The sequence below is a fragment of the Chelonia mydas genome, chromosome 1, assembly GCF_015237465.2.
Source record: "Chelonia mydas isolate rCheMyd1 chromosome 1, rCheMyd1.pri.v2, whole genome shotgun sequence".
Classification (NCBI taxonomy): domain Eukaryota; kingdom Metazoa; phylum Chordata; order Testudines; family Cheloniidae; genus Chelonia; species Chelonia mydas.
The window spans coordinates 237,320,829-237,343,482 of NC_057849.1; the positions used below are offsets into that span (position 1 = coordinate 237,320,829).

Sequence of the window (22,654 nt, forward strand, 5' to 3'; positions counted from 1 at the left end):
AATATCTTGGAAAATATAGAAGATACACTGGGACTGAAATTCAAATTGATCCAACCTGGGAAAACCTTCTGGCTTTCTCATGAGCGATCCTTGGCTGTTGTCTTAAAATTACTTCAGCCATTATTACTGGCTTTGGAAAGTGTCTACCAAGATGGGATGGATCTAAGTAGTGAGGCTGGTGGATTACTTTTGCTACTATGTTCAGAGAAGACTATTGCCATTCTCTCTCTTGTAAGTCTACTGTTGAAACCACTTGGGTCATTAAACAATGCCATCCAGGCATCTGCTACAACAGTAGTAGATCTTTTACCAGCAATAGAAGCTACATTTGGATCAATCAGAGAGCTATCCATTGAAAAAGTACGGGAAGAAGCAAAGACTTCAGTCCAGAAGTTGACTAATGAAGACTTTTATATTGAATCCTTAAGTGAAGAGGACAAGAAGTGTTTGTTAAGACAACTGAAAAAGTACACAGACTTGATTCTTAAAAATCTACAACAGCAACTTCTAGATTCTACTCAACCTCTGTGTAGTGTTTTATAAGACAGGGATCTGTAAAAACTGACAGTTGAGTGGAGTGAGGCACTACCAGCAATGGGGCTGCCATGTGCTCAGGACAGAATAGAGAATTTGAACAGAGTGTAGTATCATACGACGAATGTATGAAGATTTGACTTCAACTTCTTTTTTTATCATCATTAGTGGCTCAACCTGATCTTTATGCTATGTTTCCTGTGCTGAAAGAGGTAGGAATTCATCTCTTGCTACTCCCAGTCACAACAGCTACAGTTGAGCGTTCTTTTTCACCATTGAATAGAATTTTGTGTTTTGAAAGAAGTTGCCTTCTGCCTGATCATGTGAATGAACTAATGAGCATATCAATTGAAGAAATGGAAGTACCGGACACACGAGAAGCCACCAAAGATGAATGCATTGCATTCAAGAAGTTCATTAACAGAGTTGTGCAAAATTATAACAAGAAACCAAGAAGGATGTAGATGTAGCGCTTCATAGAAGGCTTGAGTAGCTAACTTTAATTTGTGTGATGATTTAAAAATCTAATAAAATGGTCATGAAACATTTTTCAGTTTTTACTATGGTGCCATACAGCGCACCTTCACCCTCTCGGTCTCACCCCTCATTGGCCCTAACCCCAACCTGTAAATTTGAACAGCCCCCCTCCCCCCCATTTCAAGTCCTGGGGAAAACACTGGAGTGGGGGCAAGGCCTGTGGCAGAGCCAGGGGTTGAGCAGTGAGCACCCCCCAGCACATTGGAAAGTTGGTGCCAGTATCTCCAGCCCTGGAGTTGGTGCCTATACAAGGAGCCGCATATTAACTTCTGAAGAGCCACATGTGGCTCCGGAGCCACACATTGGCCACCCCTGCTCTAGACAAAGGTATGCAAAGGAGGTTTCCTTGGCAGGAATTACTGGCACTGCCTGGCATATTGTGAATCAGATAAATTGTGATCTGTATGCACCACTGTAAAGTATCTTTAGGTGTACACTTAATGCCTGTGTTGCAAACCCACTTTCAGATATCACCATCCTCCACAAGATCAAGTATGCCACAAACAGAACAGAGGACTTCTAGATGCAGCAAGGATCTCACTTGGAGAGAAGGAGCTCTTCATATGGAGCAAGGACCATGGGCAGACCAGAGATAGTGGGAAAAGTTTTACATCAGCCAGGAAATTTTGTCTTTTCAGCAATTTCACATAAACATGAAGGAAAAAAAAATCCCCTTTTGCCTGCTGCAGTTTTATTAGTGATTTTTGTACCCAGCAACAACTGATTCTTGCTTTCACAAGGAAGTACAAACTTTTACTAAAAATATGCACAAAGTTTCCTATTGCTGTAACATTTCTAAGGAAATTCCACACACATATCAGAAATGGATGTTTCACAGGACAAAAGAACAGACACGTCCCATTTGAATCCCTCAGGTGGAGATTGATGAGACAGCATGTCCCACAGAGCAAAGGAGGACTCAGTTATCCACTTACATTATTCTCTGATATCCCCAGGAGCAAAAGGTAGAGGTAGGTCAAATGTGAGGTCTATGCTATTTTCCCGTGGCCCTATGAAGGCTTGTAAAACTGGAATTAGATGCTCAGTTATGGTGACTTTAGCTTGTATGCAGTGGGTTAAATTGCTAATTACATTTGGGATTGGAAAAGAAAATTCTCTCAAGGTGGACTGGCAGAGAATATAATGCTTGTTACACTCCCTTGTATTGAGTGAGGATCATGCATAATTAGGATTAAGTGGTCATACTAAACATGTTAGCTTTCTTGTGTTTCAAGGGCCTTTCTGATCTTCATTCTCTATATATTACACACATGGAGAAGGTACCAGACAGGAATGCAGACACATGCAGTAAAGAGACACAGAGACAATTCGGTGCTATTGAATAACAAGGTGTATTTTAAAATTCCTCCCCATCATTTTCTTCTTCAAATGAGTCAGTTCCCACTTCCTCATAGTCCTTCTCCAGCGCAGCCAAGTCCTCTCGGGCCTCTGCAAACTCTCCTTCCTCCATGCCTTCACCAACATACCAGTGCACAAATGCCCTCTTGGCATACATCAGATCAAACTTGTGGTCCAGCCTGGCCCAGGCCTCAGCGATGGCTGTGGTGTTGCTTAGCATGCAGACGGCACGTTGCACCTGGGCCAGGTCTCCCCCAGGAACTACAGTAGGAGGCTGGTAATTGATGCCAACCTGGAAATAAGATTAAAGATGGAGGAGAAAGAGATAAGAGGGATCAAGAGAGACAACAAAAATAAAATAAATGGGTTGAGAAGACACGGGATGGGGATCTCAAACCACAGTATTGGAATTACCCTAATGGAAAATGTCATCCATGTTGCCTTTTTCTGGACTAACCCATTCTCAGCTATTGCACATGAGAACAAGGGAGAGCAACCAAAAATGGAGACTGGACCCCAAATGAAGGCGTTCAACCAAATCTCATTAAAATCATCCATGTTGTTTTTTCTCCCTTTTTAATGCAAACCAGCATCTTACTTGCTTTTCTTAACTCCTGCTGCTTACTAAGCCCGTAGCTATTCCACATGAACTAATACAGTAAGTATTTTCCATCTACAAATCTTCAAATTTAGAGCCCATTAATACGTATGAGAAAAATAGATATTTTTTTTTCATTATTGCTGTTGTCAGCATTGCTCTGGAAACTAGGTCTGTCCATGCTGCTGTCTAGCCAGCAGGGGGAGCATAAACACTTGTGTGATGACTGGTGAAACTGGAGTCTCTCAAAAAAAAAATCTGGTAAATGAAATATGAGTACTATATATCTCTGAGTTTTTGCTTTTAATTAAACATTGATAGTCTCCCCATCTGGACTTTTTCCAGACTGCCAGCTATGTGACTGCTTAAGAGGCTGTGTAAGTAGGATATGTAAATAGGACATGTGTAAACAGGACATGTCCATTCTCCAAAGGACTAACTGAAGGTTATACACACACACTCACTTCTAACCATTCCCTTTTCTCACAAATGGAAAATGTTCAAGAATTGAAATCACAATTTGGGCTGGACTACTTGGCAATGTCCCTTAACATACAGTACCAGTGTGTCTTTGTCCCTCTCACCTTGAAGCCTGTTGGACACCAGTCCACAAACTGGATAGTTCTCTTGGTCTTGATGGCAGCAATAGCTACGTTGACATCTTTGGGGACCACGTCACCGCGATACAGCATGCAGCAGGCCATGTATTTTCCATGACGTGGATCACACTTCACCATCTGGTTGTTGGGTTCAAAGCAGGAACTGGTGATTTCTGCCACTGACAGCTGCTCGTGGTAGGCTCTCTCGGAGGAGATAATGGGTGCATATGTCATGAGGGGGAAGTGGATGCGAGGGTAGGGCACCAGGTTGGTCTGAAACTCTGTCAGATCCACATTGAGGGCACCATCGAAGCGCAGAGAGGCAGTGATTGATGAGACTATCTGGCTGATGAGACGGTTAAGGTTGGTGTAAGTGGGGCGCTCAATGTCCAAGTTGCGACGGCAGATGTCATAGATGGCCTCGTTGTCCACCATGAAGGCGCAGTCTGAATGCTCCAGGGTGGTGTGGGTGGTCAGGATGGAGTTGTACGGCTCCACTACGGCAGTGGAGACTTGAGGGGCTGGGTAGATGGCAAACTCCAGTTTGGACTTCTTGCCATAATCCAAGGAGAGGCGTTCCATCAACAAGGAGGTAAAGCCAGAGCCAGTGCCCCCACCAAAGCTGTGGAAAATCAGGAATCCCTGTAGCCCAGAACAGGCATCGGTCTGAAAAGCCAAACAGAGAACAAAAGGAATCAGTCTAAATCTCTGAGACTTCCATGAGCGCATCCTGAGATTGATGCTGGGACGTGTGTATCCAAAACACAGCACAGAGATCACACCAGGTCTTCCTAGGAAAAGACTTGTTAACCCTCTCTCCTATGCTCTCCTTCAACAGCCCAATCAATGAAATATAAATCAGACTCTGTCTATGGAGTTTATCTGGGTGAAATTCATACCTCTAGAATCTAGGTTTACTAAAACAGAAAGTGAAAAGATATTTAACTAACTCCTCTCGCACCAAGATATATCAGTCTTGGGTTACTGTTACCACAATAAAGTTAAAGGTTTTAATCCCAAGAACCACCTTTCAAGAGCATCTGTCTGACTGAGAGACCTACAGACCCTTTTCTCACTTGGACCAACAATGGAATCGCCATGGATCTGACGGTCTCAGCTCTGAACAAAGTACGCTATCGGGAGCAAAAGGAGCTATCTGTTCCCCTTCTTTCACAACAACCTCAAGTCCTATTTCAAAAGTACTGGCACTTACCAGCTTACGGATACGATCAAGCACCAGATCAATGCTTTCTTTACCAATGGTGTAGTGACCACGAGCATAGTTATTAGCTGCATCCTCCTTTCCAGTGATCAGCTGTTCTGGATGGAAAAGCTGCCGGTAAGCACCGGCCCGCACTTCATCTGTCCAAGAAAGAGAAACTATGAGAGGCCTGGAATGGACACACTCCAGTGTAGATGATTTCTGTTGAACACTCCTAGGGTTGCTAACTGGCTGTGTTGTATGATGTGAGGCAAGGAAGACCTGAGGGTTAGAAACAAACTTTGGTCTTCTTCTGTTTCAGGACACTGGTAGAAAGGGTAGGTCTGGCTTGACATAAGTAACCTGGCTCGTTTCTTAATGGGCATAAGTGGGAAGGTGAATGGAAGGTTAAGTTGTAAATAGGGGCTTGACAAACAGTTTGCTGGAGTCAGGATGTCTCTGCTTGCCAAGATAAGCAACAACACCTTGATGCTAGGGACTATGGACAAGATAAACTTGGAAAGTAAAGATCAGGTTCCAGGTGAACAGCACAAGGACAGAGCATGCTCTACAGGATTTGGTTCCTGCAGAGTAACCAATCCAATTCAAAACTGTGTGATTTGATGTATAGCAAATGAAATGTAATATGTAAAGGAAGAGGTTGTCTGTATCGGTGGCTTTCAGCCTTTCCAGACTAGCGTACCCCTTTCAGGAGTCTGATTTGTCTCGTTACCCCCAAGTTTCACCTCACTTAAAAACTACTTGCTTACAAAATCAGACATAAAATACAAAAGTGTCAGAGCACACTTACTGAAAAATGCTTATTTTCTCATTTTTACCATATAATTATAAATTAATTGGAGTATAAATATTGTACTTACATTTCAGTGTATAGTGTCTATAGAGCAGTATAACAAGTCTGTCTGTATGACATTTTCGCTAGCGCTTTATGTAGCCTGTTGTAAAACTAGGCAAATATTTAGAAGGGTTAACTTATGCCCTAGAAGACCTTTGTGTACCCCATAGGCATACCCCTGGTTGAGAACCATTGGCCTGTGTGACTTTGGATGTGTGGTAGGCCCTAAACTCACCCCCCAATGCTTAAGTCTGATCAACTCAGCATAGCTTTGCTGTATTGCCAAATAAAGGAGCCTGAGTAATGAAATCCAGAGTCAAACATGGAAGTTGTACCCAGCCAGGGAAGAAATCACCTGTCTGTTCTGAGGACAAGCCATCAGAAAAGAGGGAGATTTGCAGGAGTAAAATGATGGTTTCCCCCCTAAAAAGGGGTGGGAAATTCTGAGGAAACCCACCCCTTCATTCTCCTGTCTTGGATCTGAGTAGGAGGAAAGCAACACCTAGACAGCAATGGAAAATATCACAAACAAAATCAGAGACTTAGACACTCTTTTACGAAGAGCAGATGCAAAACTAAGCGGATAGCTATTTAAGCATGGCACCTTATTGATCCAGGATGTTGAAAGATAGCAGCATCATTATCAAAGTTTAGTCTAGCTGAAGTTTCTACCCTAACTATCCTGTAGGTGTCTTCTCCTTACTGAGATAATGGAGTCATGAATAGAATCTGAGTACTTGTGGCACCTTAGAGACTAACAGGTTTCAGAGTAACAGCCGTGTTAGTCTGTATTCGCAAAAAGAAAAGGAGTACTTGTGGCATCTTAGAGACTAACCAATTTATTTGAGCATAAGCTTTTTGAGCATATGCTCAAATAAATTGGTTAGTCTCTAAGGTGCCACAAGTACTCCTTTTCTTAGAGACTAACCAATTTATTTGAGCATAAGCTTTCGTGAGCTACAGCTCACTTCATCCGATGAAGTGAGCTGTAGCTCACGAAAGCTTATGCTCAGATAAATTGGTTAGTCTCTAAGGTGCCACAAGTACTCCTTTTCTTTTTGCGAATACAGACAAAAACGGCTGTTACTCTGAAACCTGTCATGAATAGAATCTGACACTAAAAGTCTTAGGTTGACTAATTTTATCCCATCCTGGTGGTTAGACCAAGATACAAAGACGGAGTTGTTCCCATGATACACTGGGGACTAGAGAAACACAACACTGACACACAGAAGGCGCTTCTCCATTTTCCAGTGTTAATTCTATACTGACCTACTACAGTCGGTTCCAAGTCCACCATGACAGCCCGTGGCACATGCTTTTCTGTGGCTGTTTCACTGAAAAATGTGTTAAAGGAGTCATCGTTGTTGACTTGGTTGGGCTGATTCTTGAAGGTGCCATCTGGCTGAATGCCATGCTCCAGACAGAAGAGTTCCCAGCATGCATTGCCAATCTGAACTCCAGCCTGGCCAACATGAATGGAGATGCACTCACGCTGTAGAGAGAGGGAGGAAAGGTCAGGAGAACCAAAGAACGTCATTTCTTCTCCTCCTTCTTAACAGTTATTAGTGCCTGGTGCATTGTTATTCAGATCTCTGAAATCAACCTCCACCTGAGTTGGTTTGCATTCCCTAACGCCATATATACAACAAGAAGCAGCGTATGCAAGGGCCCATGGAACTGCGTCTTAGCCACTGTTCTCTGTCTGCAGTAAAAGTTGCAAATGTTGATTACAAATGCGAAGGTGAAAGTGTTTTGCTGCAGAGCTATGCAAGGAAATAAACAGCAAAGCACAAAGAAAACTGGAAATGTGCAGGCATGCACTTATGCCTGTGCACACCAGATACATGCCCTCATGTACATGTATACACATACAAACATAAAAACACATGCATGTACACCACATGCTATCTTGCTCCTATCCAGACTATGATAAATTCCAGCTGAGGAGCATGTGCTAGATCCATTTATTTTTATTCCTAGCTGCGACCTGACACAGCAGTGTGGCATTTTCCAGCCATATGTAACTCAAGAGGGGTGCAGTGTCTTCTGATCCCTTAACCCTCTTATGGCAGGCTGGGCTGGAGACTGAGAAGAACTGACATCAAGAAAAGAGTTGTGACTCTCCAAATGTGAAACAAATGTTCCTGAGCATTCCTAGATACCCATGGATTTATACCCTGCATGTTTAGATATGGCTCATCAATTGGCATCATCACATCATAATGAGAACACGTGCTTAAATATTTAATTATGAACATAGTTATTATAATAGCAGACAGACACTTTAATTAGAGAACAGTAAAACAAAAAATAAAAATAGTGATTACATGCTAAACAAAACAAATATTTCTTGCCCAGTAGTCTGCACAGGAGTATGTATTTCAAAGGTCCATCTGGGAAAGCACAGCTATTGGATAGAATTAAGGCTACATTTTAGTCACAGGTATTTTTAGTAGAAGTCATGGACAGGTCACAGGCAGTAAACAAAAATTCATGGCCTGTGACCAGTCTATGACTTGTACTATATACCCCTGACTAAATCTCGCAGTAGGGGGACAGCCTGGGGTGTGCCACTGGTGCTATTGTGGGGGCTGGTCCGGGACCTCCATGGGTGCTGGAGGGAGGGGTTTGCCGGGGCTGGCAGGCTCCCTACCCGGCTTCTTGCTGCTCCCCCGAAGCAGCAACATATCCCTCCCTCAGCTCCTACCTCCTCACGCTGCTCCCACCCCATAAGTGCCAGCTTTGCGGCTCCCATTGGCCGGGAACCGTGGCCAATGGGAGATGCGGGGGGCAGTGCCTGCAGGCAGAGGTAGCACATGGAGCTAGGAGCTGAGGGGTGGACATGTCGCTGCTTTTGGGGGGCCTCCCAAGGTAAACACCACCCGAAGCCCTCACCCCCTCTTGCGCCCCAGCCCTGAGCCACCTCCCACACTCACCCAAACCCCTGCTGCTGCTGCTGCTGCTGCTGGGGGGGCAGGAGGGCGGTGGCCCACTGAGACTGCCCCAGCAGTGGGCGGTGCAGCTGGCCCAGGGCTGCCTGAGTTGCACAGGTGGCCCCCGGCCAGCTGCACCAGCTGCTGCAGAAGTCACGGAGGTTCCAGAAAGTCACGGAATCCGTGACCTTTGTGACAAACTCACAGCCTTAGATATAATATGTGCAAACACAAGTTCATGTAGCAAACACTTCTGAGCCAGTCTCGATTGCCATGACATGGGGTAAGGTGGGAGGCAGTCTTTCTAATAAAAGGAAGCAGTTCTAGATCATTCAGGACTTTTAAGTGCAGTTCTGTTCTGAAGTAACTTTGGAAACATAATATTATATGACTCCGTCTTTGTTGTCTCACTGATTCCGGTCAAATTTGTTCAGTTTACAAGTCAAAAGATATTTTTACTAACAGTCAGTCCTGCCAACTCATCCTGTGATCTGCTGTGTTCTTTCCTTCAAACACATCATCTCAAACAATAGATTCCCCAAGCTAAATATTCCTCCAGTGACATCTGTGAAGCAGTCTTCACAAGCTGAGATCTCTGTTACATCTGTGAAACCCAACTGAAGATTTTTTTCAGAAGAGAACTGCATTTCAGAAGTCATCACGATCACCCTCAGTTGAATCCAGAAGTGCAAAGGAAGACTGAAAAGTGACTCCCAAAATTGCATTGTGGGAATACATGATTAATGTCCCTCTGTGGTCTCCATATCAAATTTGTTCAGTATACATGTAAGAGATGCCACCCCCAAGCCATAAACTCACCCACATGTCTGACAATCTTTCACAAGTGCCATCCATATGTAATAGATTCCCCAGGCCAAATTCTGCTGTCAGGAGCACCTTACAGCCATGTTATCTTCCATGGAGTTGCACAAGTGTTTCTGAGGGTTTTATTTGAAGATGATGGGGTTGCACAGACACTGGGGTAGTTGAAGGTATAATCTGGGGATATTTAGGTGTCACTGGAGGTGTATTTTGACCTGGAGAATTTTAATTACTGGTGATATTGCACCGTAAAGAAAGACCCTAGCTTGTCTGTTGGATCCCAGTGTGAGTTTACAGGGCTGTGAGTTAGAAAAACAGTTTTCCTTGTAAACTGAGCAATTATGTTGTTGAATCAAAAGAGACAAAAAGCATGCTGAGCCCTTGATATGGTTATTACAGAGTGACTTGCAGACCAGAACCACATTTAAAAGCCTGTCCAGCATAACCCTCTGGAACCTTTCTGAGACAAAGCAGCAAACCCACCACAGAGCCACTCTTCTCAAGAAGCTACAGGTGAGTCAACCTTCTAAACCTTTCCATTTCTTCACAGACTCACACACCTGGGAGATTGCTCCGAGAGACTTAGTAGTTTCATGGCTTAATTTATGACTGATAGAGACCACAGATCCGCTCCCCTCCCCACGATTCAGAGTTTTCAGTCCCTCTGATTTGAAACCCTGTCCATTTTCCTTTGAATATCTCAGCTCCTTGTCTCAGCCAGCCTGCTCTGATGACTTCCCGGTGTCAGAGGTGATCTGCACCAATCCCAGTTCTACCTCAGACCAGCTACAGTTTGGAAATGTTCTAACATGCAAGGACAAAAATGTCAATAAAAACAGGAGATTTGAAACCAGGGTTTTTGAAAGTAAACTGCTTTAAAATAGGTCAGTATAGCTTGAACAATGAAGAGCATAGTACTTCCTCAGAGTCCCTAGCATTGTAAACTGATCCCAATAGGATATTTAAATCCTGACCCTGTTCTCAACTCATATTTCAAATCTCTTCTCTAAGAGTCTGGGGCTCACATTTGCTCTTACTAACTGTGGATCTGATACAAAGCCCAAGTCAGCGGAAAGACTCTTATTGACTTCAGTAGGTTTTGGATCTGGCCTTCTATCCACACTGTTCTTTGATAAAATCAGACCCTGTCATGTTTGCAGTCATGTGGAGAACAATCTGGTGTAGGTCTTAACTGTACTGAGGTAGATTTAAATCCTCTAGCTGTACCTGTACTGTTATTTCTGAGATGTACTTGCTGCAGCAAGCCCAATTGTAAGGTGAGGTCCACCTAAGTAAATGAGGCGCCTGCACATGTGTGTATCCATGTGTGGTGGGAGTGGTCTCCAGAACATAGCTCTGTACCAGTGGAGAATAATAAAATTCTGAGGACCAAAATAAAACCCTCTTCCAGATGTAGATTGGTATGCAAGATGAGGTGGGATTTGCAGGTGAATTTATAAGAAGCCCTGAGAGATTTTAATGAATTTTCAAGAAACTCCCAATGATTAAATGCCTTGTTTATTTCCCATTTAAAAAGGAACATTCAAACACCTACAAGTCTAGAGGGATGAAAATCGTCGTTGGGTGGGGGGGTCTAAGTTAATTAAAAACACTCACAAAAATAAGCATTTTGTTAAGTATATTTCTAAAATGATTTCTTTTGAGTTTAGAGGACTCTACAAATGATATGCAACTAACAAATCTCATACTGTTCAATATGAGAACCACTCTATGCTACTAAAATAAAGACATAGGATCATAAGCAGAAGGCACTGAATAGTTAAGAGGTACAGAAGCAAATTAAAATCTTCATTGTACTTCCACTGATTTAACTGGAGTTTCCACTGAAGTCTGTATCTGACCCATTCTGAACCTCACATGCTCCCCCTTTACTTAGTGAGGTCAGTGTTCTGTGACACAAACCATTGATGATCACCAGAGGTCTGATGCCATAACTGGAGCTGTGGGCACCCTTGAAGTTGCCTTGGACCCACGGTGACGTGGGAATGCTCACATATTTTAAGACTGTAGAGTCCAAATGCCAGCTCTCTGGACTAATCAGGTGTAAATTTCTGTATTTTTAGTCTGGTTGTATTGCCTTTGTGATGGTTGAAGTGATGGATTGTGGAAAAAGTAGCGTTTGTGTCCATATACACAGAAGATGAATGAAGTCAACATTTTATTTGTTATGGTCACTTTCATGTTATCTGGATTTCCTAGTCTTTTTGTCTTCCTAGTCTGCCAGCATGGCTTTTTGTAAGGAAAATGGATTGAATAGGAAGGGTTCATCCATCCTCAGATTTCCTCTTCTTCTACCTGCCCTTCTACAACAGAGGGAGGTGCACAATATTAGGGCAAGTTCCAAGGCTTAAGGGTTTCAATCTGCCTCTTAAGGGATGGAGCAGAATAAAATGCCCAGATGTAGAACTCACCCAGCAGTAAAAAGGGTGCCATATTGCAAGGGTGGGGCCAGGTTCACCCTGCCCATCCAATGTAGCACAAGGAAGTCCTGACCAAGTCCGTCTCTGGTCTCACCCCCACTCTCCCCACCTCGAATCCAGACACTGAAGCAGAAAGCAATCTGAATCCTCCACCCCTCATCAAGCTTCACAATAGGGCAGATGGCAGATCTCCCTGACTCTTCCCACCCCCAGAATCCTCCTGTTCCCTTGATGAGTGTGGAGTTCCCGCAGTCCCCTCCTTACCATGCTGTCGCCAGTGGTGTTTGCTTCCCGTCTCAGTCAGCGGTAACAGCCTTTGATACTGCTCTCTCTGCGGTTTTATCACTCTGAGCTGATAGGTAGGAAGGGGCCTGGGCCATGCACCAAACACCTGCTACTATCCTTCAGTGTCACAGTGCAGGGTAGGGAGTAGGTCACAATCCTCCCACCTCTGCACTATTACATCACCAGCTCCTTACTAACACACACACACACACACACACACAAAATCCATCCCTACGCCCGGTAACCATATTCTTTCACTACAAATCCCTACATATACACTACATCTGAGTGTACCCAGAATCCGCCCATATTCCACACACAAACACACTCTAACAATTCAAACCCTACACCACAGTATTCAATTACAATCCAAATTCAATATTCCCTCACAAATAACCGCTACATGCATGTGAGAATCATTCCTACCCTCCAGTGCCTGAGAACAAAAAAGTGTGAGAGAACAAATGAATGGGAAAGAGAGGGACAGAAAAATAGAGCAAGAAAGAGAGAGGGAGAGAATACATACATTTACCATTTTTTAAGAGTGCTATACCACAGAGTGGTCTTAGCTGTCGCCCAATCCTTTCTATGGCTTCCCTTCTGTCCTTTCTCCCATCTGCCTCTCCTCTCATGTTCTGATTTACTTTTACTGCTTCTCTCTGGATATGCAGGCAGCTGGAACATCAGCAGTGCCGTGCAACATGAGGGCCACAGTCCAAGTGATCTGCCCAAACAGAGGGAGAGAGAAATCACTTCTCATTGCAGTGTTTATAGCAAAGGAGTGGCTGGATGGGCAGATATACAAAGATACTTGTCTTGCTTCCAGTTACTGCTTTACTATCTGCTGTTTCTATTCCAGGCTGAGCATAGGAAAGAGGACACCTGTCAGTGTCAGAGCTCAGGTTACAAGCAGTACAACACAGTTAACTCCTTAGGATCGGAAGACTCTACATTCCCTCCTTTCTTTAGAACCATACTGTTTACATTTAACATGACATTTAAACGATAACCATTTAAATACATAATTCCTAAACTTTAGGTTAAGAGTAGACTACCTTCACCCAATACCGGTTAGTAAATTATTGAGCCCGTGTTGGCACCCAGCATCTAACTATATCTTCCTTCAATTCCACTCATAATTTTTTAGATATTTGAGGGGATTTCATATCTGTTTTGATCAATTTCCTTTTGTTTCTGGTACATACAGTCTACGTTTTGGAACTCTACGTAAGTGTCCAAGTCTCCTTCCCCTGGTTTGACTATGAAGAGTTATATCTTTGGTTCAATAAATGTTTTTGCAAAGGAAGAATTCCATATGAGATTTTCTTTCTATCAGTTTTTCTAAAGCTACTTGATTCCCATGTTTTTCCAGCAAACAATAAGGCTTTAGTGCAATGGCTAAAGAATAGTTAGTTCTGGTGTTTTTGTTCCAATGCAACTTGGTTGGTCTCAAGAATTCTAGATCTAACTTGCTGTGGCGCTGACAGCTAGCCAGCTAAGGTCACACCCTCAAGGAAGTGTTAAATGTACCAAGTCACTTGTTAGAACAGAACAAAAGGGGATTTTATCACATTACCTGTACTTGGCATGTGCCCAGTAATTACAATTGCTTTAAATGCATGAAAGCTAGTGAAATGATAATGTTTTTGTCTCCACCTATTTCCTGTGATTGCTATCTTTGTTCTTACTTAACCTTAATATGTGTTGGGATAAGAGTTTACTTGATGTCACATTGTTCAGGAAAACTAATTGTCTGGATGTCTGTAACTAAATGTGTTATAGAATCATAGGACTGGAAGGGACCTCGAGAGGTCATCTAGTCCAGTCCCCTGCACTCATGGCAGGACTAAGTATTATCTAGACCATCCCTGCAGGTATTTGTCCTACCTGCTCTTAAAAATCCCCAGTGATGGAGATTCCACAACCTCCCTAGGCAATTTATTCCAGTGCTTAACCACTTTGACAGGAAGTTTTTCCTGATGTCCGACCTAAACCTCCCTTGCTGCAATTTAAGCCCATTGCTTCTTGTCCTATCCTGAGAGGTTAAGAAGAACAATTTTTCTCCCTCCTCCTTGTAACAACCTTTTATGTACACGAAAACTGTTATCATGTCTCCTCTTCTCCAGACTAAACAAACCCCGTTTTTTCAATCTTCCCTCATACGTTATGTTTTCTAGACCTTTAATATTTTTGTTGCTGTTAGACTCATAGACTATCAGAGTTGGAAGGGACCTCAGGAGATCATCTAGTCCAACCCCCTGCTCAAAGCAGGCACAATCCCCAATTTTTTTTGCCCCAGATCCCTAAATGGCCCCCTCAAGGATTGAACTCACAACCCTGGGTTTAGCAGGCCAATGCTCAAACCACTGAGCTATCCCTCCAATTTGTCCACATCTTTCCTGAAATGTGGCACCCAGAACTTGACACAATACGCCAGTTGAGGCCTAATCAGCGCAGGGTAGAGCGGAAGAATTACTCCTCATGTCATGTTTATAATACTCCTGCTAATACATCCCAGAATTATGTTTGCTTTTTTTGCAACAGCATTACACTGTTGACTCATATTTAGCTTGTGACCCACTATGACCCCCAGATCCCTTTCCATAGTACTCCTTCCTAGGCAGTCATTTCCCACTTTGTATATGTGCAACTGATTGTTCCTTCCTAAGTGGAGTACAGTGCATTTGTCCTTATTGAATTTCATCCTATTTACTTCAGACCATTTCTCCAATTTGTCCAAATCATTTTGAATTTTAATCCTATCCTCCAAAACACTTGCAACCCCTTTCAGGTTGGTATTGTCCGCAAACTTTATAAGTGTACTCTCTATGCCATTATCTAAATCATTGATGAAGATATTGAACAGAACTGGATCCAGAACCGATCCCTATGGGACCCCACTCGTTATGCTCTTCCAACATTACTGTGAACCACTGATAACTACTTTCTGGTAATGATTTTCCAACCAGTTATACACCCACCTAGTAGCTCCATCTAGGTTGTATTTCCCTAGTTTGTTTATGATAAGGTCATGCGAGACAGTATCAAAAGCCTTACTAAAGTCAAAATATACCATATCTACCGCTTTCCCGCCGATCCACAAAGCTTCTTACCCTGTCAAAGAAAGCTATCTGGTTAGTTTGACATGATTTCTTCTTGACAAATCCATGCTGACTGTTATTTATCACCTTATTATCTTCTAGGTGTTCGCAAATTGATTGCTTAATTATTTGCTCCATTATCTTTCCGGGTACAGAAGTTAAGCTGACTGGTCTGTAATTCCCAGGATTGTCCTTATTTTCCTTTTTATAGATGGGCACTATATTTGCCCTTTTCCAGTCTTCTGGAATGTCTCCTGTCTTCCATGACTTTTCAAAGATAATTGCTAATGGCTCAGATATCTCCTCAGTCAGTTCCTTGAGTATTCTAGGATGCATTTCATCAGGTCCTGGTGATTTGAAGACATCTAACTTGTCTAAGTAATTCTTGACTTGTTCTTTCCCTATTTTAGACTCTGATCCTACCTCATTTTCACTGGCATTCACTATGTTAGACGCCCAGTCGCCACCAACCTTCTTGGTGAAAACTGAAAAGTCATTAAGTGCCTCTTCCATTTCCACATTTTCTGTTATTGTCTTTTCCTCCTCATTGAGTAATGGGCTTACTCTGTCCTTGGTCTTTCTCTTGCTTCTAATGTATTTGTAGAATGTTTTCTTGTTTCCTTTTATGTCCCTAGCTAGTTTGATCTCGTTGTGTGCCTTGGCTTTTCTAATTTTGTCCCTACATACTTGTGTTATTTGTTTATATTCATCCTTTGTAATTTGACCAAGTTTCCACTTTTTGTAGGACTCCTTTTTGAGTTTTAGATCATTGAAGATCTCCTGGTTAAGCCAGGGTGGTCTCTTGCCATACTTCCTATCTTTCCTATGCAGTGGGATAGTTTGCTCTTGTAATCTTAATAATGTCTCTTTGAAAAACTGCCAACTGTCTTCAATTGTTTTTCCCCTTAGACTTGCTTCCCAAGGGATTTTACCTACCAGTTTCCTGAGTTTGCTAAAGTCTGCCTTCTTGAAATCCAGTGTCTTTATTGTGCTGTTCTCCCTCCTACCATTCCTTAGAATCATGAACTCTACCATTTCATGATCACTTTCACCCAAGTTGCCTTCCACTTCCAAATTCTCAACCAGTTCCTCCCTATTTGTCAAAATCAAATCGAGAACAGCCTCCCCCCAGTAGCTTTCTCCACCTTCTGAAATAAAAAAGTGTCTCCAAGACACATTCCAAGAACTTGTTGGATAATCTGTGTCCTGCTGTGTTATTTTCCCAACAGATGTCTGGGTAGTTTAAGTCCCTCATCACCACCACATCCTGTGCTTTGGATGATTGTGTTAGTTGTTTAAAAAAAGCCTCATCCACTTCCTCTTCCTGGTTTGGTGGTCTGTAGTAGACCCTTACCATGACATCATCCTTGTTTTTTACCCCTTTTATCCTTACCCAGAGACTTTCAACAAGTCTGTCTCTTATTTCTATCTCAACCTCAGTCCAAGTGTATACATTTTTAATATATAAGGCAACACTTCCTCCCTTTGTATGTCTCTGTAATTGGATGGCCCATCAACCATGACTGAAGCCTTAGAACTTTAGATGAGATGGTTGTTAACTTCAAAGCATGGGTCATTGTGTAGGACAAGGGGAGATCTGCAAACTTTGTCTGTGTTGAGTCAACAAAACAAGAGCCTATGCTGTGCTAGGAACACCTGCCAAACTATTTTAGGCTTATCTTCTGTGGGAAGGATCTATAAAATACTGGATTCTGGAAATGGTCCTTTAGCTCTCTGATCTATTTTGATGCTGTCAGAGGGCATCCCAGATACAGAGCAGAGGTCCCCAAAGCCATTTTGGGCAGTCCTGAGACATTTATGGAGAACTAAGCAGAAACCCATCTCTGCTATCTTTATGGACTTACAAACTTTGACTCACCTGTTACTGAAAGGTTAAAAGCACGTAATATACATAACTCTCATTTCTTTTTCTTAGCTAATAAATCTTTAGTTTACTAAAGAAATTGGTTATCAGTGTTGTTTTTGGTGTGTGATCCAAAGCATCCACTGACCTGGTGTAAGTGATCAATCCTTTGGGGTTGGAAGAACCTAATGTGTGGTGATTTCAATTTTAATAACCTTTCATCATAAAGTCCAGTTTGTCTGGGTGGCAAAAAGGGGCTGGAGAGCTTAAGGGGATTGTCTCTGGCTCCATGGTTAGACTAATACATAGTCCAGGAGTGCCCGTTTATTACTGGTTTGATGAAATCTAATTACAGAATATACCACCAGTTTGGGGTGTCCGCCCTCTTTTCTGACAGTCTGACCTGAGATTGGCTCTCTCAGTTGCAGTCACATACCAGGTACTATGACACTTGTCATCTGTGATTAATGTATTCTTGGTCTCAAAATTTCCACTGTTGTTTGTTTTGTGGTCTCTTTCTTGTTCAATACAGTCCTGTTCTGTTAAACCAGTTGAGACTCCTGGTATTTTGGTATGGAATCTCCTAACAAAGGGTAGCTCTGCTGGGTTTTTCCCAATGATTGTATAGGATGTATGATGAGATGCCAATAAATGTGAGCATTCATTTTTTGGATCCTTTTCTAAGCACTATTCTAAGTACTTTGCAAAGTGTTCTATTTTGACATCCATCCCATTGGCTTGAGACAAATGAGGTGTCACACCATGCAAAATACTATTATCCAGTAACAAATACCAAAATTCCTTGGACAAAAATTAAGAATCATTATCACTGAAAAAGAGTTTAGATATCCCATATCTTTCCACTATGTTCTCAAGGCTATTAAGAATGGCGATGGTTGTAGCCTTTTCACTATGGACACTTCCTGCCCCTGACAAGTATCAGGGGGTAGCCGTGTTAGTCTGTATCCACAAACCAACAAGGAGTCCGGTGGCACCTTAAAGTCCCTCTGCCATGTATATTGGCCAAACCGGACAGTCCCTACGTAAAAGAATAAATGGACAAAAATCGGACATCAAGAATGGTAACATACAAAAGCCAGTAGGAGAACGCTTCAATCTTCCTGGACATTCTATAACAGATTTGAACGTATATGTCATACATATAACGGGAAGGGTAAACACCTTTAAATCCCTCCTGGCCAGAGGAAAAACCCTTTCACCTGTAAAGAGTTAAGAAGCTAAGATAATCTCGCTGGCACCTGACCAAAGTGACCAAAGCTGGAGTGGGGGGGAAACAAAGGATCTCTCTCTGTCTGTGTGATGCTTTTGCCGGAACCAGAGCAGGAATGCAAGTCAGAACTCCTGTAAAGCAATCTAGTAAGCAATCTAGTTAGATATGAGTTAGATTCTGTTTTGTTTAAATGGCTGATAAAATAAGTTGTGCTGAATGGAATGTATATTCCTGTTTTTGTGTCTTTTTGTAACTTAAGGTTTAGCCTAGAGGGATTCTCTGTGTGTTGAATCTGATTACCCTGTAACGTATTTACCATCCTGATTTTACAGAGGTGATTCTTTTACTTTTTCTTTAGTTAAAATTCTCTTTTAAGAACCTGATTGCTTTTTCATTGTTCTTAAGATCCAACGGTTTGGGTCTGTGTTCACCTATGCAAATTGGTGAGGATTTTTATCAAGCCTTCCCCAGGAAAGGGGGTGTAGTGCTTGGGGGGATATTTTGGGGGGGAGACGTTTCCAAGTGGGCGCTTCCCCTGTTCTTTGTGTAACACTTTGGTGGTGGCAGCTTTTAACCTAAGCTTGTAAGAATAAGCTTAGGGGGTCTTTCATGCAGGTCCCCACATGTGTACCCTAGAGTTCAGAGTGGGGAAGGAACCTTGACAGTATACTTGAACAAAAAAACTTCAGAAACAGGCTTCAAAGAGAAACAGCAGAACTAAAATTCATTTGCAAATTTAACACCATTAATTTGGGCTTGAATAGGGACTGGGAGTGGCTGGCTCATTACAAAAGCAGCTTTGCCTCTCCTGGAATGGACACCTCCTCATCTATTATTGGCCCTGATCGAACTGGCCCTGTCAACACTGGTTCTCCACTTGTGAGGTAACTCCCTTCTCTTTATGTGTCAGTATATTTATGTCTGCATCTGTAATTTTCACTCCATGCATCTGAAGAAGTGGGGTTTTTACCCACGAAAGCTTATGCTCAAATAAATCTGTTAGTCTTTAAGGTGCCACTGGACTCCTTGTTGTTCCTGCCACTGTGAACAATAATCAACAAGAACCAACAAATGGCCCACCATGGCAACAGGGTATTAATGATATTTGTGTACTGGATATAAGTTTTGCCTTGGCCAAAGGCCCAATAATTGACAGGATGGACATGCAGCAGATGTGGGTTCTGCTTGTGTGTCTACACTTGGCCATCAACATTCTCCAGTGTGGTTTCATCCACACAACACTGGTAGCTCTTCATGTGCTAATTTTCAATGTCTGTTTGCAAAGCTCTTTGGGCACCACTATACAAGTTCACTTTAATGACTCCTTAATGTGTCTAAGGTGGATAATGTCTGCATCTCTTTCAGAAGCTGCCTCTACCCCTTAAGGAGGAAAAATGTGGGGAACAACAGTGTAAATTATAAAATAGACATATTCTGCTGCTGGATTACAAATTTTATTTGCTCTAGAGGGGATAGCCTTGATAATGCATCAGCTGCACTGATGCATATACTCTGTTGGGATAAAATTTTGAGTCAATATTGCAACAGCCTTAATTCCCATCTGTGACTTCTGGCAAAGGATTTTGCTTTTGGTGGATATATAATCTTGAGTGGTTTACTATCTGTAATAAAACCAAATTCAGTCTCAAAGTGTCATTTTTGTCCACATACCCAAACAACGGCTAAAACCTTTTTCTCTGTTTGGGAGTGTCAGCACTCTGAATTTGAAAGTACCTTGCTTGAATAATATACAGCCTTTTAAGTCCTCCTGATCTTGGCCCAGTATAGCCCCTAAACCTACTGAACTTTCACTTTACTTTTGGCTGCAGGATTATTATATGCTAGCATGAGGGCACTGGTAAACTACGTATTTATCTCATGAAAGGCTGATAAACTTCTCTGTTGTCCAAATGCATGCTATTCTCTTGTAGGTCAATCATCTAAGGGCAGGTCTACACTACGGGGTTAAGTCGACCTAAGTTACGCAACTCCAGCTACGTGAATAACATAGCTGGAGTCAACGTACCATAGGTCGACTTATTGCAGTGTCTATACCATGCTGGATAGACGGGAGAAACTCTCCCTTCAACTTATCTTATGTTTCTCGTTCCGGTTGAGTATCGTAATCGATGGGAGAGCGATCACCAGTCAATTTAGTGGGTCTTCACTAGACCTGCTAAATCAATCTCCGGTGGATCGATCGCCACAGCATCAATCCACGGTAAATGGAGACAAGCCCTGAATCAGGAATGGGCAACTGGTGGCCCGGGGACCACATCCAGCTTTCCAGCTTATATTTGACCTACCAACCAGGGCATAAAATCCTCTCCCTCATTCAGTGCACTGAAGGATAGAACTGCTCTGGGGATGAATCAGGGTTGTATAGTAAAGGACACTTTGTCTATAGGACCCTTCCTCATTTGTATCAGGGGTTGGAAGGTCTGTAGTGAATGAGACAAGGAACTGCAGGAAGAGAAAGGACAGTCTCATGGTTAAGGTAGTTGAATGCTGCCCTGGAGAATTGGATTCTATCCTTGCCTCTGCCACAAAGTTTCTGTGTGACTCTGGGCAAGTCACTTAAACCAAACTTTTCACAGGTGGCCACTAACTGTGTGTTCCTCATTTTCAGGGTGCCCAGCTTGATATCCTGAGGTCTGATCTGCAGATGTGCTGAGCATTCAGAGCTACAACAGTAGTGGGAGCTGTGCTTTGAACATATAAAGGTCTGTATAATGATAAGTCCTCTGAAGAATCAGGTCCTGGTCATCTCAAATTGGACACCCAAAATTAGTGGAAACTTTTGGCCTAATCACTCTGTGCCTCAGTTTCCTATCTGTAAAATAGGGATTATGCCATCCCTTCAACTCACACAGTTGTTGTGAAAATAATTTAATGTGTGAAGCACTTTGATACTACAATGATAAGTGCATGAGAAAAGCTCATGAAGAAATGAATGATTCTGTCATCAGAAGAGGGTTTAATATTGTTAAGTAAATAAGGCCAGGGACCACACATTAAAAAATTAAGAGAAAACAAAATATTGAATAGCTGCTGTGACAAAGTTCCTCCTCTGCCTTGGTGGGTCCTGCGCTTATTGGCAGATTTTCTCACCTCAGAGGTTCACGGCAGCCCTCAGTTTGACCACTTTCATGGCTCAAATCTGCCGTTCACTCAGTTAGCCTCATCACTGGCCAGCATGGGGAAAAGGAAGAAGAACAATCCCCGCAGTCTCTGCTGATCCACCTAGTGGATCGGGGAACAGGCCAGAAACCTTCCCCTCTGGTGGAACCCACAGTCCAGGTCAACTCCTCCGGTATCAAGTAGGGAGTTGGGGGAATGGAGGAATGGGGGGAACCCGGGCCCACCCTCTACTCCGGGTTCCAGCCCAGGGCCCTGTGGATTGCAGCTGTCTACAGCGACTCCTGTAACAGCTGCGTGACAGCTACCATTCCCTGGGCTACTTCCCCATGGTCTCCTCCCAACATCTTCTTTATTCTCACCACAGGATCTTCCTCCTGATGTCTGATGAAGCTTGTATTCTCAGTCTTCTAGTAGTACGCCTGCTCTCAGCTTCTTGCACCTCTTGCTCCCAGCTCCTCACATGCACACCACAAACTGAAGTGAGCTCCTTTTTAAACCTACGTACCCTGATTACCCTGCCTGTCTTAATTGATTCTGGCAGCTTCTTGATTGGCTGCAGGTGTTCTAATCAGCCTGTCTGCCTTAATTGTTTCCAGAAAGTTCCTGATTGTTCTGGAACCTTCCCTGTTTCCTTACCCAGGGAAAAGGGACCTACTTAACCTGGGGCTAATATATCTGCCTTCTCCTGTAGCCATCTGGCCTGACCCTGTCACACTGCTCATTAAGTGAGCACTGTCCATCCTGTGCACTGAATGAGGCAGGGGCCCTGTGGGAAAAATAGGATGTGATCATGTAATTAAAGACAGTATCATAATGCATATGGACAAGGGGGGATGAATTCAGGTAGCACAGGCCATCTTAATTATGGCATTTCTTAACTTTGGAGTGGTCAACTTTGCAACCTTAATGTTTTTAATGTTTTTGTGCATGATTTCTAAAAATATATCCTGAAGCCTTTCACTATTAATCTCTTTCTACATCTCTGTTTTCTATCCGTTGATCGTGAGGGAAGTGACAATGTCATGTTTAAAAACTCGTTATTTATTTGTTTTAATAGTTGTTTATTTACTATCCAACTTTTTCAGTTAATCCGCTTAGGTTAGAGAAGTGTGGCTTTCCCTTTGTAAATGCCATCTTGCTTTGACTCCA

The 22,654-nt window shown here is 42.7% G+C and overlaps 1 protein-coding gene and 1 long non-coding RNA gene across 6 annotated transcripts in view; one reads left to right on the forward strand and one right to left on the reverse strand.

Annotated features, from left to right (window-relative positions):
• The window catches only part of LOC114022129, a 53,123-nt gene that overhangs the window by 12,938 nt on the left and 17,531 nt on the right, over positions 1 to 22,654 (forward strand). Inside the window, exons 2-4 of one of the 3 annotated variants that reach the window (XR_006288610.1) lie at positions 1,539 to 2,042; positions 9,842 to 9,955; positions 20,994 to 21,087. This is a non-coding gene — a long non-coding RNA (uncharacterized LOC114022129). The remainder of the gene's footprint in view (positions 1 to 1,538; positions 2,043 to 9,841; positions 9,956 to 20,993; positions 21,088 to 22,654) is intronic. The other 2 variants (XR_006288611.1, XR_006288607.1) reach the window with 2 other exon arrangements.
• TUBA8 (tubulin alpha 8) lies at positions 2,041 to 12,828 on the reverse strand. Of its 3 annotated transcripts, none has more exons than XM_043539861.1 (5): positions 12,695 to 12,828; positions 6,957 to 7,179; positions 4,841 to 4,989; positions 3,613 to 4,293; positions 2,041 to 2,722 (listed from the first exon to the last, which is right to left on the reverse strand). In XM_043539861.1, the coding sequence occupies exons 1-5, from the start codon at positions 12,701 to 12,703 to the stop codon at positions 2,429 to 2,431; spliced, it is 1,356 nt and encodes a 451-aa protein (XP_043395796.1). In that variant the 5' UTR covers positions 12,704 to 12,828; the 3' UTR covers positions 2,041 to 2,428. The 3 variants fall into 3 exon arrangements, with proteins under 3 accessions (XP_043395796.1, XP_043395799.1, XP_043395803.1); XM_043539864.1 differs by having other exon boundaries at positions 12,701 to 12,815; XM_043539868.1 differs by lacking the exon at positions 12,695 to 12,828 and adding an exon at positions 12,148 to 12,193.